This window comes from Nannospalax galili, unplaced genomic scaffold (assembly GCF_000622305.1).
Source record: "Nannospalax galili isolate Female #2095 unplaced genomic scaffold, S.galili_v1.0 scaffold663, whole genome shotgun sequence".
In the NCBI taxonomy this organism is placed as follows: domain Eukaryota; kingdom Metazoa; phylum Chordata; class Mammalia; order Rodentia; family Spalacidae; genus Nannospalax; species Nannospalax galili.
In genome coordinates, this window is record NW_008351881.1 from 771,803 (window position 1) to 790,052 (window position 18,250).

General features: G+C 39.6%; 1 protein-coding gene across 39 annotated transcripts in view; it reads right to left on the reverse strand.

Moving 5' to 3' along the window:
* Positions 1 to 18,250, reverse strand: part of Ptprd (protein tyrosine phosphatase receptor type D) — a 547,004-nt gene that overhangs the window by 424,190 nt on the left and 104,564 nt on the right. For 38 of the 39 annotated variants that reach the window (XM_029553923.1, XM_017802123.2, XM_017802122.2 and 35 more), the window contains one exon: positions 10,060 to 10,225. In XM_029553923.1, the coding sequence (XP_029409783.1) occupies positions 10,060 to 10,123 (64 nt within the window). In that variant the 5' untranslated portion in view covers positions 10,124 to 10,225. Of the gene's footprint in view, positions 1 to 10,059; positions 10,226 to 18,250 lie in introns of those variants that run through there. The other variant, XM_029553920.1, reaches the window with a different exon arrangement.

Below are 18,250 nucleotides of genomic sequence, written 5' to 3' on the forward strand. Positions count from 1 at the left end.
TTCTGTTACATAAAAGTATTACTGCTCCTAGTAAGGAAATTTCAGCTGTGCTCTTTAGGCAATAGTTTATAACTTAATCAGATGCTGTAACATATTTTGAAAATATTTATTTTGCTTCAGTAGAACAGAGCAGTCAGTACCTGAGCTGAGATATTCCAAGATTATGCTCTGTACATACTTGCATAATGCAAGCTCCTTCCTTACAGGGCATGGTGCTCCAGCCCCTCCCTGCCTCTCCACCTGTCCCTGCTCACCTGCTGGGATTCAGAAGCCTGGGATTTATTCTGTCTTTCGAACCAAATAGGTTCCTTCTTGCCTTGAACCTCTGCAATCCACCTTTCCATAGTGGCCCCCTCCCTCCTCCTCATTCAGCTGGAGCGTTTGTACCTTCCTCAGCACAACCTGTCTGCCCACCTCAGACAGTTCCCGAGTCGCCCCATGGTTCAGGATCACAGCGATATTTTTCACTCCACAAAATCGCAGTGCTCATTCAACTATGTCCTGCGATTCTTCCACCACATTCCAGTAAGGACAGGAGCTCTGTCTCAGACGGAACTTCAATCTGATTTGTTGAGGGTATGCAGTATTGCTAAAGAAATATCACTTTAAAATTAAATTCTGTAATGAAAATTTGTATTTGTGAGACAAATATAAATATTACAGGGTTTTTTCTACATCCATCTGAAATTACTACAGGCTGAACCATCCACTGGTCATTTTGCTGCCAAAACAGAGCATTTTAGTTTTTTTTTTCTTTATACAGATCTTAAATATTTAACAAGAACAACAAAATACTAGGAAAGAAAACAAAAATATTAGAATGTATTTAGTTGGTTTGTTATATGTAATAAGTTTATTACACTTGCTGTAATTTTAGTTCAGAATTAGTACTATGTGCTTATATATTGAACACATTTGTATTTTGTGTATTTTCCTAGCAGACTTAACAAATTATAGTTACAATAAGTGATTGTTATAATGCTATGTAGTAATTCTTTAAAACCTATCTCAAATTATAGCATGTTTTTATTATAGAACAAACTTAAGTTGAGTACCATTCATGGTAAAGTACTGAACTTCATAATTTTGTTTCTGGATTCCACATTTTAAATGATATTAACATAAAGATAAGTTTAAATAAAAATACCTAAACTCAACAATCAAACCATGGAATTATGAAAATAGATATTTTGTGAGAAAATACAACACATTAGGACTACTTGTCAAGTATTGGATGTGTGTTACAAAGTATTTTCCATGTCTTAAGTCTCATCTTACCTTGGTTTTTTTCTTTTAATCTATAACAATTTGTTAGTGAGTCAAGTTTTAGAAAATGCATATCCACAAAAGTCAACTCAAATTGTTTTCTGAGTGTAAAACCTTTTATCCCTGACCTTGTTCACTTCCTCATTACGCCCACCTAGCCTTTTAGACGTCCAGGCCACTATCGTGAGTCTCTCCAAGACACTGTGCCACTCTAAACCCATAGTGATCTCTGAAAATGCAAATCTCTTCCTATGATAGCTTAAAAAATACATCAATGATCTACATAGTCCCTAAAACAAAAACCAAGATCTAGAATAAGGTCTACGATGCCTTGCATCAGCAGGTCTCTACCTCCCTCTCTAGCCTTATTTTAATTCATTCTACACTGTTTGGGATTCAACAATAATATCTTTCCTTTCAGCCCCAGAGCATACTAGGTCCTCTTTCTCATTAGATGTATAAACATGCCAATCCTTGGGACTCAAGGCTTCCCTCACACACAGTTGAGTTAACCACTCATTCATGAGATCATAACTAAGATTCATTCTCTGAAAGCTATGCATGTAATCAAATCTAACAAGAACAGGACAAGTACATGAAAAACAAGAACATGTGTACACATCTATAGTTTACAGTATCATGCCAATGTGACCTTCTGGATTTGGTATGTGTTGTGATTATGTGATGTAAGAATAAAAAAATACATGGGGAAAAATCCCTGTGCATTTTTTAAAGTTCTCTTAAGTCTAAAATTATGTCAACATAAAACACCTTAATTCTTCTTCCTGGGAAGCTTTTCAGTACTTCACAGACCAGGTGAGGTGCTTGGTCGCCTGTTCTCTACAACACTTGTCATAGTTAAAAGCATAACATTTGAGAATTAATGTTAAATATTTATCTACCTCACTGGAGTTTAATTTTTTGCTTTTCCCTTTTTCTTCTTTTTCAAGGGCATGTGTCTATGATACGTGTGTTCAGCTGTGTGTGGTCATATGTGTGCCCAAGCGTGTAGAGGCCTGAGTCTGATGCTGAGAATTGAATTCCATTGCTCTTTTACATTACTCTTTGAGGCAGGGTCTCTCATAGAAACCCAAGATTGATGACTGATATTATCTACAGCCAGCTTACTCCAGGGCATCCCCCATCTCTGTCTGCTGAGGCTAGAAATACAGGCAGGCCACCACGCCCACCAGGCACTTGAGTGGATCCTGGGGGTGCACAACGGCACTTTAGCACTCACTCATCTCCCCACCCTCCTGGTTTAATCCCTAAAAAAGGACAAGTATCATCACGACAGCTCTTTTCCTCATTGGTGTTTCCCCAGTGGGTACCTAAATGCTTGCACAGGAAATGCATCAAATAGACAATTCTTTTTTTTTGGGGGGGGGTGTTTTGTTTTGTTTTTGGTCTTTTTGAGACAGGGTCTCCCTATAGCCCCAGCTGTCCTGGAACTCACTATGTAGACCAGGCTGGCCTTGAACGCACAGAGATCCCCCTGCCTCTGCCTCCAGAGTGCTGGGATTAAAAGTGTGTGCCACCACGTCTGGCCAAATAGACATTTCTTAAAGGAACGTTACATAAATTATCTAATCAGTCAATGTCTTTTAGAATCATAAGTGTACATAAAGAGTGTGTGTGTGTGTGTGTGTGTGTGTGTGTGTGTGTGTGTGTGGTTCTGTGCATAGCATAAAGCCAGTGAGATGATAAATGCCAACAAAGATTTAAACAAGACAGTGCTTAAAATTGGAAAGTGATGCAAGTAAATGGGGAAAAAGGAAGCAGCGTGTCAAAGAACGTCTGGTAATAGTTAAACTTGCCACTCAAAATTTTCATAAAAAATTCTCTACTTAATCCTTAGTATATTCATTTTACACAGACAGATACAGGGAGATGTGTAAGAAGATGCCCCAAATCAGTTACCGCACTGCAAAGGCAACATCTGAACAGCAGCACTGGGGTTCCTGGGCCTAAGCTCACGTACAGCTTCCTGCCTGAGGACAAGGCTGACTACTACTGGAAAGACTTTTAAAAAGGGTGCTGTGGATTTTGAAAATAGACTGCATGCTGATAAAGGGCCACATTTCAATTATTTTATAAACCCTGCATTGTGCACATTCCATATAGAGTGCACACACACACACACACACACACACACACTCACTCACTCACACAATGGTTTCCAAATAAAGAAAGCCAACAAAAATATACAAAATCCTGTCAAAGAACCTGTCCAAAAGCAGCTTTCCCCCACAATTCCTAGTCTTTTTCGTCATGATTCTTCATTTAAAGATGGATGTTGGGAACTAGAAAGATCACCCAGTGGTTAGGAACACTTGGTGCCCTTGCAGGACACCCAGGTTCAGTTCCCAGAACCTACATCAGGCAGCTCACAAGCACCTATCGCACCAGCTCTAGGGGTTCTAACACCCCCTTCTTGGCCTCCACAGGCACCTCCAGGCACCTGGTGTACACACAGACTAGAAGGGACAGACACATAAATTAAAATACTTTAAAAATTAGAACATCATAATAAAAATAAAGACAGATGCTGGTTTGCAGTTTTTTAGGCAACTGAAACACAGTCATAAGAAAGGGAGAGGCAGCTACTTGGGAAATCGCTGTTATTTGAACTGAATCAAGGAAGTAGCATCTGGGTATGGAAAATTAAAGAAACTAAAACTGAAAAAAGAAAAGCACTAGGAAATCATAAAAGAGTGAATGACATGTCTCCAGGCTATTACAAATAATAAGTAGGTGACAAACATCTTACATATTGGTGTATACTTCAAGGTCAGGGTAGGGCTTTATCACACAGAATGATCAAAGATACTCCTAAGTTATATTCATGGCTTGTTTTCTTTATAACCAAATCCTGATGCGCCCAGTACAATGCTTTGAGGTATACATATGTATTGATTTTGTGACATTAAGTATCCTTGCTTCAGACAGGTTGGGTTTTTTTGTTTGTTTGTTTTTTGCTTTTGTTTTGTTTTCTTTTTTGTTTTTGCTACTAGATCTACTTTAAAATGAAGAAAGAAGCCGGGCATGGTGGCGCACACCTTAATCCCAGCTCTCGGGAGGCAGAGGCAGGCAGATCTCTGTGAGTTCAAGGCCACCCTGGTCTACGTAGTGAGTTCCAGGACAGCTGGGGCTACAGGAAGACCCTGTCTCAAAAAGAACAAAAAAAAAAGAAGAAAGAAAGGAGAAAGGAAAAGTAACGTTTGTAAGTCTCTATACCTCTGTCAATTCAGAAAAAAAAGGAAAACAAGGTAAATGCCCAGCTTCCCCCTTGCTGTCTGAATGAGTGCATCCCACTCCTGAAGACAAAAGCCAACATTCCCCCAAACAGTCAAAGTAAATAACTGGAGTAAACTACAGCCTTCTTTTTGATTTAAGAATAACCCTCTCTTTGTATAGTTCCTCCATCTCACATGTACAATCCCAGAATATTTTGCAGATTTTCACTCTGCTAGTATGACCACCCCAATCTAACTCTGGAATATTTTCATCATCCGAAGCAACTACCTTTTAAAGGAGGGTTAAATAATTTAGGAGATTGGGAGAAAGAACACTCACAAAATAAAAAGATTATATTTTTTATTTATTATTTTTATGTGTATGCGTGTATTGCCTGCGTGTAGGTAAGTGCACCCATGTCATGCAATGCATGCAGAGGTCAGAAGACACTATGGGATCCCCTGGAACTGGAGTTACAGACAGTTGTTAGCTGTCATGTGGGTGCTGGGATTCAACCCCGGGTCTTCTGAAAGAACAGTCAGAGTTTTTAACTGCTGAGCCATCTCTAGAGCCCCAAATTAGGAGACTGAAAGAACACTCACAAAATAAAAAGGTTTTTTAATGAGAAATCAATGTTCTTTTTGCAAACTGAGGTTGCCTGCTAGAAAGGGTCCACTTTAATAATAGGAGGAAGACATCCATTCCTTTCCTCACTTCAGTAGGAAGATGTCTCACTAGCTTCTAAGAAATGAAAAAGGATTACTCAGTGCTGCCATTGCACTGCATTATTTTCTATTTCATTTCTAAAAATTTTTTCTTGCAAAATACTTGTGGTCATATGAATGGCCACTTACTTGCTTCCTCAGTATCTTCATGTCAATCATCTCTCTCTGGGCCACAGGCCATGGGATGCTGTTTGCTCACAGCACCAGAGCAGGCAGATGGAATACCTCTTTTTCAGTCTACTCAAGTCACATTAATTTTAAGTTGGCAATTTTAAGAGATGGCCTTCCATACAAAGATTGGTAAAGAACATAGTCTTCATATTTCTCCTTCTGATTGTCACTTGAAGTCCTGAGACAAAGATTTATAAGAATCTCACCTACCTAGGACTTCAGAGAATCAATCTAGCAAGTGTAGCATGCAGCAAAGGGGCCTAGCTCCTCAGCCACCCAGTATTTGATCATCTCTAAATCAGATGAAAGAATTGTAGCCCAGGACTTAAGGCATGTGCTCGGTAAAGTTGAAGGTGACACCACCTTTGTTAAGCACCCCATGTCATCCACAAGCCCATGTTCCAGGTCAATTCATTCAATCCTCACAAAACTCAAACAGTAGACATTTTATTATTCTATCATAAGCACTTTGCTATTGTTCTAAACACAAGAAGATTGAAGAACAGCATATGGTTTAGTAAAGTGATAGATTTCAAAATCAGACTGACTTCAGAGCTCATGGGCTTCACATCAGCAAACAGTTGAGGCGAAAATGACTGCCTTACATCACAGTTGCCAGTCTATTCTCCAATGTCAAAAGATTTCTTTTTAGAGAAGTTCCATAGGATACAGGATCATAATCCCACAGCGGAGGGGAAGTCTGCTGTTTTCACATAGGACAGAAACGTCATGCTGAGTAGAATAGGTTTCTAACAACAAGGAAGGGAATGAGGGAGGATTCACCATCTAAGATGAAAATGATGCCAAAAAACAACACTTCAGCACTAAACCCTCTGAGGACTTAAACTATAAAGAGCTATGTATGTGTCTAACAGAGACTAAGGCCAACTTACAGTAGTCAAATGGAAGCTCAGGTAAGCTGTACACGATCTCACTGGAGTGACACTGACCCAACAAAAAGATGCTGCCAGACCCATATCCAAAAGCAATTGGAGAACACAGACTAGAATTGATAAGCTTTTAAATTCTAGAGGGGACATGAAGCTGGAGGGGAGTGGGGTAGGGTAGAGATAGGGGAACGGTTCTGAATGTGATCAAAACACATGAAATTCTAGAAGAATCAATAAAAAAAAAAGCTGAAAGCAGGTTCTTGGCATGCAAATGGTATTTATAAAACAGGCAAAGAAACAAAAAAGACCAGTGAACAGCAAACCCAAAGTATGTTTGAAATCCAACTACTAGAAGCTGCAATAAAAACTCAGCCCAAAGAAAAGAGATTTTTTCCCCTGGATTACAATAACCCGTCAAAATTTATCTCTGGTGTGTGTGTGTGTGTGTGTGTGTGTGTGTGTGTGTGTGTGTGCACACGCGCGTGTGTTTGCACGCGAGTTCATGCGTGTGTTTTGTGTGTGTGTGTGTGGCGTGATGTGCTGGAAATAAGGTGGCCCAGAATCAGTAAGAACTACTCATATGGCTCACAGACCACAGTTCTCCTATGTAAACATTCCTTCAAAAATAACTAGCAAAAGAGCCCAGTGCATTCAAGACATAGAAATAAAGGAAATAACATCCACACGCACATCAAGCTTTTTAGAGCGATTGTGTTGACCAGTAGAGCATTTTAAATTGGCAATGGCAAATATGATAATTTTCTGCTAAAGGGATATTATCACAATATTTCAACCTACATTTGAACCAAGACTTTAAGAGTTATTATATTTAATGCAACACCACACTTAACACACTTTTGCTGTGGCCTTGCACACAGTTGATTATAATCCTGAATCTAGGCTCTAGACTTAATTATATCAAAAGAGAGTGACTAGACAGTATAAGTTAGCATGGTAAACTAGAGTGGCATCTCCCCATTCTCCACCCACAAATCCTCTTTTTCTACAATAGAAGAGAAACTTTAAAAATATTTCAGAATCCTGAAACATATGAGATATTACTAATAATTTCTGAATTATAACTCATTATCTCAGATCAATATAAAACACGGGGAAAAAGAAAAACAAACACTTTGGGATGTGCTAATGAAGGGATAAGGAGACACAAGCATGACTTGGGTAATGCGAGCCTGAAGAAAATCGATCTTTATGTGACAGTGAAAACAGCTGTTTACTGAAGGCTACTTACATGTCTTTAAGTGTTTTAAGAAAATGGAATGACAAAATTTGATGAACTATAATCTGGATCCTATTTTATAAATTTTTCTTTAAAGAGTCTTGATAATAAAAATGTTATCTCCAACACTATCATGTACTTTCTTGTACCATGAATAGAATCCAAAAGATAATTCAGGGATATTCCTTCTTTTAAAATGTACCTTAAAAGGATAGCTCTAACCTTCACCAGGCACTTTCCTGTTGCTGCGATAAAAATTATTATGACAGAAACAACTTAAGGATGGAAGGGTTTATTTCGGCTCACAGTTCAAGGGTCCAGTCCAGTACAGTGAGGAAGTCAAGGCAGTAGGAGGCTGAGGCTGCTGGCTGCCTCCATCCATAATCAGAATGCGGGGAGAGCCCAGTGCTGGTGCTTAGCCAGCGCTCCCCATTTTATGAAGTTCGGATCCCAGCCCGCAAACTGGTGCTGCCCCCTATCCCTGTCAGTTCTCCCTACCTCAATTAATCTCTTCTAAGTAGTCCTTCACAGATATGCCCAGAGACACCATCTCCTAGGTGATTCCAGACTCTGCCAAGTTGATAATGTTAACCAACCATCTCAATATGCTTTTCAACAGTGTCAAATAAGTTTGTTAGAAAGGGAGTGTACCAAATCAAGACTGAAGAGACAAAGGCAAAAGTCATCGAACTTAGGAAGTCCATGCCTTCTTCAGGTGCAATAGGAAGAGACGGAGAGAATCGATTCTTTTAAAAGTGATCTCTTAAAGTTGAAAGCTGATAGTGTACAGACAAGTGGCATAAAATATATCTTAATTTAACTAAAAATCATTGAAGAATCATTGTGGTCTTTGTAGGAATGTCATATAAGATATGTGATGAAGAATAGGAAGGAGGGGGGACAAAGCCAGGGGGCTGGAATGAGACACGGAGAAGAGAAGAATGAGACATGGCAGTCTGTGATTTACCTAGCATTCTAAAACATAATCTCAACAATACTTGTTCCTAAGCTCCTGACATCCATCTACCAGTTTCCAGCACAGCATTTAGCAGAAGTTTAGCTTCTCGCTAGAAAAATATTCTTACTGAAAGAAGACTAACTTCACCAATATACAGTGATGTATCTAGTAAGTTCCAGAAAAATCTGTAGCTGTGATCTAACATTTAAGTGGGTTCCTAGGGTCTTAACAAGTTCTTGCCAAAAATTAACAATGGTGAAAATAAAGCCGTAAGCCAAATTGCTTTCTAATAATCTACATATAAATTTTAGAATAAGTTTTGACAGAAATGCCTTTAAAATAACTAAAATATCTTATATTTGGATCCTTTCCCAGTTAATTACTTCCTGGCATTGTATTAGAAATTCCTTGGCTTCACCTTAAACCAACACTCCCAGGTACTAGTTAGAATGTTGTACTTAAAGCGTGTGTGTTCCATATGTATTCAATTAATAGCATTTCTTTCACTCCTTGAAAGATTCCTTTAGAAAACAGAGCCTTATTTAAATGGCGCAAAGGGCTGTTATTGAGGGAATTCTTGTCAAGATGCAATTAATAAGAAAGGGCCAAGATGAGAGAGATTCCTTGTCTTCAAGATATCCTTAACATGAATCAAATTCAGCCTCACTGGGATAGTGGTGGAGGGAAATGTTAATGACTGCAAATGTTATACATGCTAATTGTGCCAGGAGACTTCCTCAGGAAAATGACCAACTCACTCATGAGCTACACCACTCTGGAGGAAACACGTCAGTGAGTGAAAGCCTGGCACAGGCCTTTTTCCGGCACTATTTCTTCCCAGGATAGATGAGGAAAGAAATACATGTGAACAAGGTAGACCTAAAGATTGCTAATTACAAGAGATACGATCATCTCTTTATTTGGTGAGCTAACTAACCACCATCCCAGCGCCACAAATTGAGTCCAGAAAGCCAAACTTTAGTGCTTGCATTACACAGCATTCTTTTCCCACTTCCAGACCCTCCACTCAGCCACGACTTTGTCAGTTCTGTTTGATTTGTTTGAATATTGTACTCGAAGACAGCTGTTGGAAACAGTACATCACAACAGCTGCTGTGACGGCTACAAGGAGCTTGCAAGTTTAATTGGGCTCACTGTCACATTGGGCATGTTTCTAAACATAGAAATATCCATACAACTGAAGAAATTTCTAGTGAGTCTGAGCAATGTTTATTATTGACACCACCAACTGGTTAGCCCCGGTTTAACTGGTGTCATTGGTCTCATACTGTCTTTGTCATCAGGCTGGTAAGCAGTATCAAAAAATAAATAAAAATAAAGATAAGCAGTAGAAGCAGTTAGACACACAAGTAAAGAGACATTAAGCAGGAGGGGAGGTGTGAGGGAGTCCCATCAATAATCCCTTTCAAAGGCTGGCTGGGAACCAAGGAAGATCCCAAAGTATCTCAAGATACACTTCCAAAGGAAATGCGTTCAGAGGCCTGAGCCTCATGCCAACTACAAACAGAGCCACGTTATAGTCACAGCTCCTTAGAGAAGGGCAGGATGGCTTACTCTCAGCACAGGCGCAGAGGAGGAATGCAAGGAGCAGCAACAGAGGTCTGGCCACGGGCAGCATCCTGCAGCTAGTTGATGGCGTGCGCCGGCAGCTTGGAAACACAGCCTAGGAAGCAGCAGCAAGTGGTCTGCTCAGAAACTTCAGCCGGAACCTTTTCAGAGCCTGTGAAAGAAGGGGACAAGAAAAGAAAAAGAAAACACAAAGACATTTAAATTTCTCACTCTTTCCCCTGGTTCTTTTAACCCATCGTAAAACATACAATACATACTGGAGCCCTTTGATTGGGAAGAAACTTGGTCTCTGACATGCCTACTGTTGGGCCACCTAAAGCCAACTACCAGGAACTTCTTTCTTCTCTTACGCCATCATTGGGGCACTGTACTCCAAGGAGCCACCCACCATCATGTCATCTCACTCTCTATATGAATGCATCAATGGAAAAAGCACACCAGAGCCATAAGAAAGGTTTAAAAGAAGTCATTCCGCCTATTCATGACACAATAAGGGAAGTGGCGTTCTTGGCAGTAGGTGAACCAACTGTCGAGGCTAATTCAACCCCTCCTAAATAGTAACAGTTAGTATTTTTTTCTACCAGCACATTTGACTCTTCTTGAAGACACATCAATGTCTAGTTTGACCTCAGTAAGTCAAAGCAATATTTAGCAGGAGCCTCTTAGATAAAATGGGATTTTTATATGCCTCCTGGACAAGGGCTGAATTTTCTCAATGTCTGTAATATCAATAAGCCACAAGTTACTGTCTGAGTACCTACTGTATGTGAGACACCAGACAGCACCATTCAGCACAAAGTATCTGGAGGGACAGAAAGTCCCACTCCACTCTTTGTGAGTTTCCAGTTTTAGCAGGGAGGGCTCAGGGGCCATCAGTATACTAGATGACTAAGATAATCTAATTATTGATTACAGCCAGGAAAGGAACTAAACGATGTCAAAGAACATAAGGTCAGAAATGGGTTCCTGGACAAACCAGTGTTTCAACAGGAACCTTGAGCGTATGGCAGATTTTAAAAGATGAGGGACACACATTTCCTGCATTCCATGCAAAGTCGTTAAACAGAAAGGACCTTTGGAAAAAGTGAGCCCCTGGTTGTGTTAGAGCAGGGATAGCTTGTTAAACAGAGAACTGTGCACCATAACAGTTGAGAGTTCACTAGCTCTCAGGCAGGGTCTGAGACTTTGCTTTTCTAACACGTACTGATGCTTTTGGTTTCAGGGAGCACCTTTTGAGAGCAACTGGCTTAGAATGAGGTAAGAATTGGGAAAACAGAAGGCAGCACAAGAGAAGCAGAGCACAGAGAGATCCTTGGGTGTCAATCTAAGTCTAGAAATCTTGGCTCGTCCAGTATAAAGCCAAGCTGTACTTTGTTCTACAGCAGACACAATATGGAATGAGGCTTTGGGAAACTGGCAGCTGAATCAGGGACAATACAGAATTCCATTGAGTCATAGCAAGAGTTCCTGGTGAGAAGTAATATTCAACTCATGAGTAACGATGGGGCTGGCAAAGTGGCTCAGCAGGTAACAGTGTTTGTTGTACAAGACTGACGGCTTGAGTTTGGCCCCTGGAGTCTCCAATGGAAAGATATAACCAAATTCGAAAAACTGTCCTCTGACCTCAGCACATGTGTCATGGCACATATAGGTGAGCACACACACAATGATAATAAAAACTAAATTTAAATCCCCCCACCCGCAAGGAAAAAGAGTAATGGTTTTCCCAGGAGAAAGAAGGAAAGTGATGAGAGACAGGCTCCAAGAAATAATTTGGAGTATGATTCTTGAAGCAATAAATAATTGTGCATAGGCGACTTCAATAAACCTAGCAAAGCCCCTTACACAGAGGAGTCTCTTACTTAAAAGGAAGTGGAGAGGCTATTGTATATTATTGCCTCCTCTACCATTGTATAAGGACTTGAGGATGACTATCAGGATCCATTTCCAAAATGAAACTGTATAACTTTAATTTCTGCATATCACATTGTTTGAAACATTGTAAAACTTTTGACAAGAAATTGCAGAGATATCCATAAATAGCTTCATCCCCTAAAATAACTCGATTTTTAAAAGAATTATAATGCAGATACTATACTGTGTCTTTTTGACCCTGAATTTGAACATAAAAACAACCATCTTAAAATCTGTATCTTTTTCATTGCTATGTAAGAACAGTCTGAATGCAGGAAAGACACAGCTAAAAGGGAGGGGAAATCACTCTAATTATTCTAATTATCACCAACTAGATGATAGCCTCTATTTTGTTTGTTTGTTTGACACATATTTGTGAGTGGCATAAAGAAGCAAGTTGAACATTAAAGCACATCTTCTTGAACACTAAATCTAGCCAGCTGTTCCAGAACACAGATTGGTTATCAGTTTATCTGGAAAACAGCTTATCGAGCAGTTCTCAGCTATCAGCTGTTAGAAATCTCCAACCTTCGTAGGAAAAGAGCTAAAGGAATCAGCTCTCCCGTCCCCTCCTCCCCCTTCTGCTGCTCCAGCCTCATGCCAGCATTTCAGATGGCAGAAAAGTCTAGAGACATCAGTCCTGTCGGATTTAATTTGTGTCTGTGTAAGCATATCACAGCCAACTGCTACATAATGGCTCCAAGACATCACAGGGATGGAGACCTACGAAATGCTCGCTTAAGGAAGGGATGATGCCTTTTCCATCCAATCAGATGAAGTGTATTAAGAACAAGTTCTTCCAGATAAGCCTGCAAATGTTCCCTCTCATTTGAGTAAGTGACACATTCTCACAATCTAACAATGGATGCAAACATGAACGTACACATTTATACTTAAATAGGCCATGCCCTTGGAAGACACAATGGAGAAAGGGATGCCAAGTGGTAAGAAAATATCTATTTTAGATGTGCGTTCTGTACACACGGTCCAAAAGGAAATTCTGGGTGTTTTCAGTACAGTGGCAGTTATATTTTAGTATGACACTGAGAAATGGAATTTTAAAGGAAATATTTAAAGCAAAAAGAATGAGGACAAATGACTATTACTGGCAGCTTCCTTCCGTCAGTTGTAAGGTTTGCTAAGCACCCTCCCTGCAAGGCAGCAGAGAAAGGGGTGTGGGGACATTACAGGACCATGCTTTAGGACATCAGAAGAGGCCATCTCTAATTTTCACCCTACATGTCACTCATCAATAGAGACATACAAATAAAACACATGCACCTGTAAGTTTAAAATAAAATTTTAAAAATTGTAACTCTGCTGTTTATTTCCCAACCCACAAAGATCTTATGAAAATAAATGCATGAATTTCAAATCTTCTGGGCATTAACCTGTGAAATTTGTGCCTGTGTAGCAGAAGAGACAGTTCAGAGGGTCTAGAGTGAATGGAACGTAACCTGAGATGGGATATCAAATAGCACAGTGTCTAAGAAAGACTCACTGGATACCACTCAACACCTAAGAATCACTATGCGCCTCCTGCGGCCACACAAACAGACACCACCCAATGCTTTTTCTTTAACTGTGCAACACTTTCTTGAACAAACATTCATATTTAAACTAGAATGAATGTTGGTTTTTTTTTTTTTCAGCTTTCTATACTGCCAACATGTGTTTCTGTAGATAGTGTTAACAGAAAAAAAGGCAAAGCAGGGCTCTTCTTTAAAAAAAAAATAATCCTAGGAATGGCTGATTTTAGACTTTGTGTAGAAAACGTGGGAAATCATTCTGAAACATATTTTCATACGAGAAAGCAAAGTTTTCAGGAACTACAAGAATATATGCTTGAAAAAAGGCTCAAGACAATTAAATGCCCATCAGCTAAATTTAAGAAAATCTTCCTGGGCGGGCATGACAGCACACACCTTTAATCCGAGTACTTAGGAGACAGAGGCAGGTGGATCTTGAGATCTAGGTCAGTCTGGTCTACAGTAGCATGTTTCAGGCAAACTGGGACTATAGGGAGACCCTCTCTCAATAAACAAACAAACAAAAATCATCCTGATACAAGGAATAAAAGCTGCACTGAACTGCAGTACATGGTTTTACAATCTACAGCTTCATAATTCAAACTGTTTTAAACTATATTGATCACTCTGCAGAGAAGTTATAAAAAAAAAACAAAAAAACACTGTGGTATAAATATATGTCCAAAGGAATGTGTGTCAATGTCTTAGTACCCAGTCCACAGCACTAACAGAGCTGGTGAAACCAGTAACAGATAAAGCCAACATTAGGTCTTCCAGCCACTGGGTTTGGCCTTGATATGATTGTTGAAGCACCAAACCCTCCTTTTCCTCTGTGTCTCAGTCATGAGATGACCAGGCTACCTCTGCCATGTGCTACTGCCATGATGGACTAAGCCACCATATGTCCAAAGCCTCAGCACCAATCATTTATGGACTGAAAACTCTAAAACCCATGGGCCAAAATACCTTTCCGCTTGTCAAGCTGATTTTAATCTTAGGTGTTTGTTTCCGTAGTGGGAAAGTTGGCTAACACAAGAATCCAGTCATTACTCTGCAACTATGAGAAGAAAGGAAAGGAATTAGCAATGGAGAAGAAAAATTCTCCCTCACGGCTCTGAAGTCACTACTACTGTCACTAGAAAACTAGGTACCCATGTTTATCTCTAAGCATCTTCTTGTGTCATCATAAACCTAACCTAATGAGATTTAACCTGGGCAGATATGCCAACAGAAATCCACTCAGTCGCAGGAAGATACCACATACACACACTGGAAACTATTTTAGCCACTTCCTATGCCAGGCCTTTAAATCAGCTAGAGCTGTTTTCCAATTACTTAAGAGAAGAAACCATTTGTACAAAAGATGTGCTACCAGGGACCTTCCATCTGTAAAGGAGACAAAAGCACAGCCATTCTGGCAGAAGACAGAATGTTGGGGGAGTACCTACAGTAAGGCCAGCAGAGGTTTCTCTGGGCACCCTATAAATTCCCTAAGTCCTCATCCTGTAGTTACACTATGAGAAAATGAAAACACTGAAACCCTACACATTCAGTGTTTCACTTATCTGTATTGATTTTCTCTGAAAAGATAGCCACTTTCAATATTTATCTTGATAAGAGACAAAACCATCTAGTGCTGTCTTCACCCTGTACTGAATAATAATAGATTGTGTGAAATATAGCTCATGCAACTAATAAAGTTTGTGTTTACATTGAATGTAAATGCCATGTGAATAGTGGCTATCCTCTTAGACAGCAGGACACAGGTATAGTCTCAACCGCACTGAACAGCACACTCAAACGTGAGGTGTGTGTTGTCTCAATAGAGTCTGAAGCAAGGCAGCAGAACTTCTGAGTCCTTGGAAACTTTCAGAGCTAAGGTTCATATTAAGTGAGCCATGCACTTCCCCATCAATGACCCTTGTCTTACAGACACATGTACAAACACACACACACACACACACACACACACACACACATTTTATTTTCTCCATTGAAAGGAAACACGATGTCAAAGTTTTACAACAGCAAGAGGATGAAGTTAGCTGACCATGGTGGCATGTACCTTTGGTCTCAGCGGAGAAAGGTGAGTCTCTGTGAGTCTGAGGCCAGTGTGGTCTACATAGCATGTTCCAGGCCACCCAGTGCTACACAATGACACCCGGTCTCAAAAAACCAAAACAGAAAAACCAACCAAACAAAAAGTAATAAAACTGCAACGTTATCTCTGTCCATATACAGAAGTCAACTCACAATCAGTGTAAATGTGAAACCTTAAATGTAAAATCTAAATGGCTGAAATCAGTAAAGTACAACATAGGGGAAAACTCCAGAACAATGGGATTAGCAGGGAGTACTAAATGAGACTCCAAAAACACAGGAAACAAAAGAAAAGTAGACAAATGGGATCCTATGAAAGGTAAAAGTTTTACACAGCAAAGAAATCAGACAACAGTCTGGAATGAGAGAAAGCATCTGTACACTATCCGCTCAACAAGGGATCCATGGCCCAGATTTATAAGGAACTCAAAAAAGTCAACAGTGAGGAAGCAGATAGTTCAAATCGAAAACGGAAAATTGGAGCAGATATTTCCCAAAAGACACCCAACATGGAAAGGACTGGATCATCAGGGAAATGCAAAGCAAGGCCAAAACAGAAAAACGTCTCAACACAGAATGACTATTAGCAAACAGCAACAAAAGCTTATTGGGATGCAGAGGAAGGGAAATTCTTACACAACGCTGGCAGAATTCTAAATGAGTATAGCCATTACTTAAGAAAAGCAGTGTGGAGCGTAGGCAAAAATCTACAGACAGGCCCTGGCATGATTTGGTCCTGCATGCCTGTTCGGAGAACTGGTCAATTGTCTCCATCCACTGAGCCTCACATGAAAGTGTGAACCAACGCCAGGTGGAAGATTCCACCAACGTGAACACAGGCCCTCTGAAGCCCCAGAATTGCCTTTTGGCTTGTGAAGTAAAGACAAGCAAAGATGGCCACTTTAATGACCATTAGCTTTTACTAGGAACTGGATAGTTTATGGTATGGGGCAGAAGATGCATTGAGTATGATGAAAGTCGAGGCCATGAAGTACAAGACAGTCCAACTTTGAAAATGTCTGTACAATCAACAGCTTCCCTTGGGGATTTTGAAATTATGGACTGAAGTGTGGGTGAGGGTCTGTGCACATTAGTGGACATGCCAAGTAAGTGCAGAGGGTAACACCATGTCAGAAGATGAAGATTATGTAAAACTCTTACATGTATCTGGAAAGCCCCTGAAGGAGTAACAAGGTTCTGTAGAAAAGAGCAAAACCTTGTCGATGAAGATGATGGTGACACTGATGAAGATGATCTATTACAAGGAAGAAGATGATGATTTTGATGAGGAAGAAACTAAAGAAAAATCTCCAGTGAAGAAATCTATATAAGATACTAGGGATAGAAATGCACAAAAACCAAAGCAGAATAGGGAAGGTTCAAAAACACCCACACCATGATTCAAAAGCCATGAGTCCTTTAAAAGGCAAGAAAAAGAGAAAAAACTCCTAAAACACAAGAAAAGACCTAGTTCCGTAGATTATATTAAAGGAAATAATACAAGCATTTATGGAAAAAGGTGATCTCTTCCCAAAGTTGAAGTCAAGTTCCCCAGTTACGTGAGGAATTGATTCCAGATGACCGAACGCTAGTCAAGATCTCTGGCACAGGAGGAAATATCTTTCAAAAAAAATACTTAGTTGATTTTGTCCGTCTCACTTCATTTCTGAAACACCTGATACCTGGTTGTTCTTTTTATAATGTGAAGTGAAAACTTTCCATGTTTGATAAACGTTCAGTTTCCAGTGCCAAGCACGTGTTGTCTGAATGGCATGTTCAATTTCTAAGGATGGAACTCCTCCCTCTGCTTGGTTTTAACAACGCATAGAATGTTAGTGACATGGAAATGGTGGGGAGACAAAATATACCTGTGAAATGAACTCAGTATTTTAATAGAGTAATATTTTAAAGTTTAAAAATCTAAGAACTGTTGCATGCTCCAGAAATACACTACAAGCACACTGAGCAAGGACAGGGCGTCAGTATGTCAAAGGGACACCTTCACTCCCTCACCTATTGTAGGAGTATGATAAAAGCCAACATGTGTAACCAGTTGAGGATTCCCTTAATAGAGTGATCTTTTTAAATAGAGACAGAATGGAAATTCACCCTTATTAACAATAGCAACATAGAGAAGCCTAGACGTCATTATGTTAAGTGAAATAAGCCAGGGACAGAAACTCAGTATACTGCATGGTCTCACTCATATGGAAGTTCAAAATACTTCTCTAATTGAAGTAAAGAGTAGGGTAATGTTTCAGAGGCTACGAAAGTTGGAGGAAAGGGAAGAGAGAAAGTCTGCTTATAAGGTACAAAAATAAAATTACATTGGTGGAAAAATTCTAGTTTCTATAGCGTAGTACAGTGACTATAGATAAGAATTTATCATACAGTTCAACATAGGTACAAGGATTTTAACTATTGCCTGCACAAAGAAATGACACGTGTCTAAGGTGGTGCGTGGCCTTGGTCATGGCATTTTTTTTTTTTTTACTTTTTTTTTTTTTTTAATTTTTTTTTTTTTTTTTTTTTTTTTTTTTGTTTTTTTTATATATTCTGGATGTTAAACCTCTCTCAGATGTGTCACTGGTGAAGATTTTTTTCCCATTCTGTGGGTTTTCTCTTCACTTCCT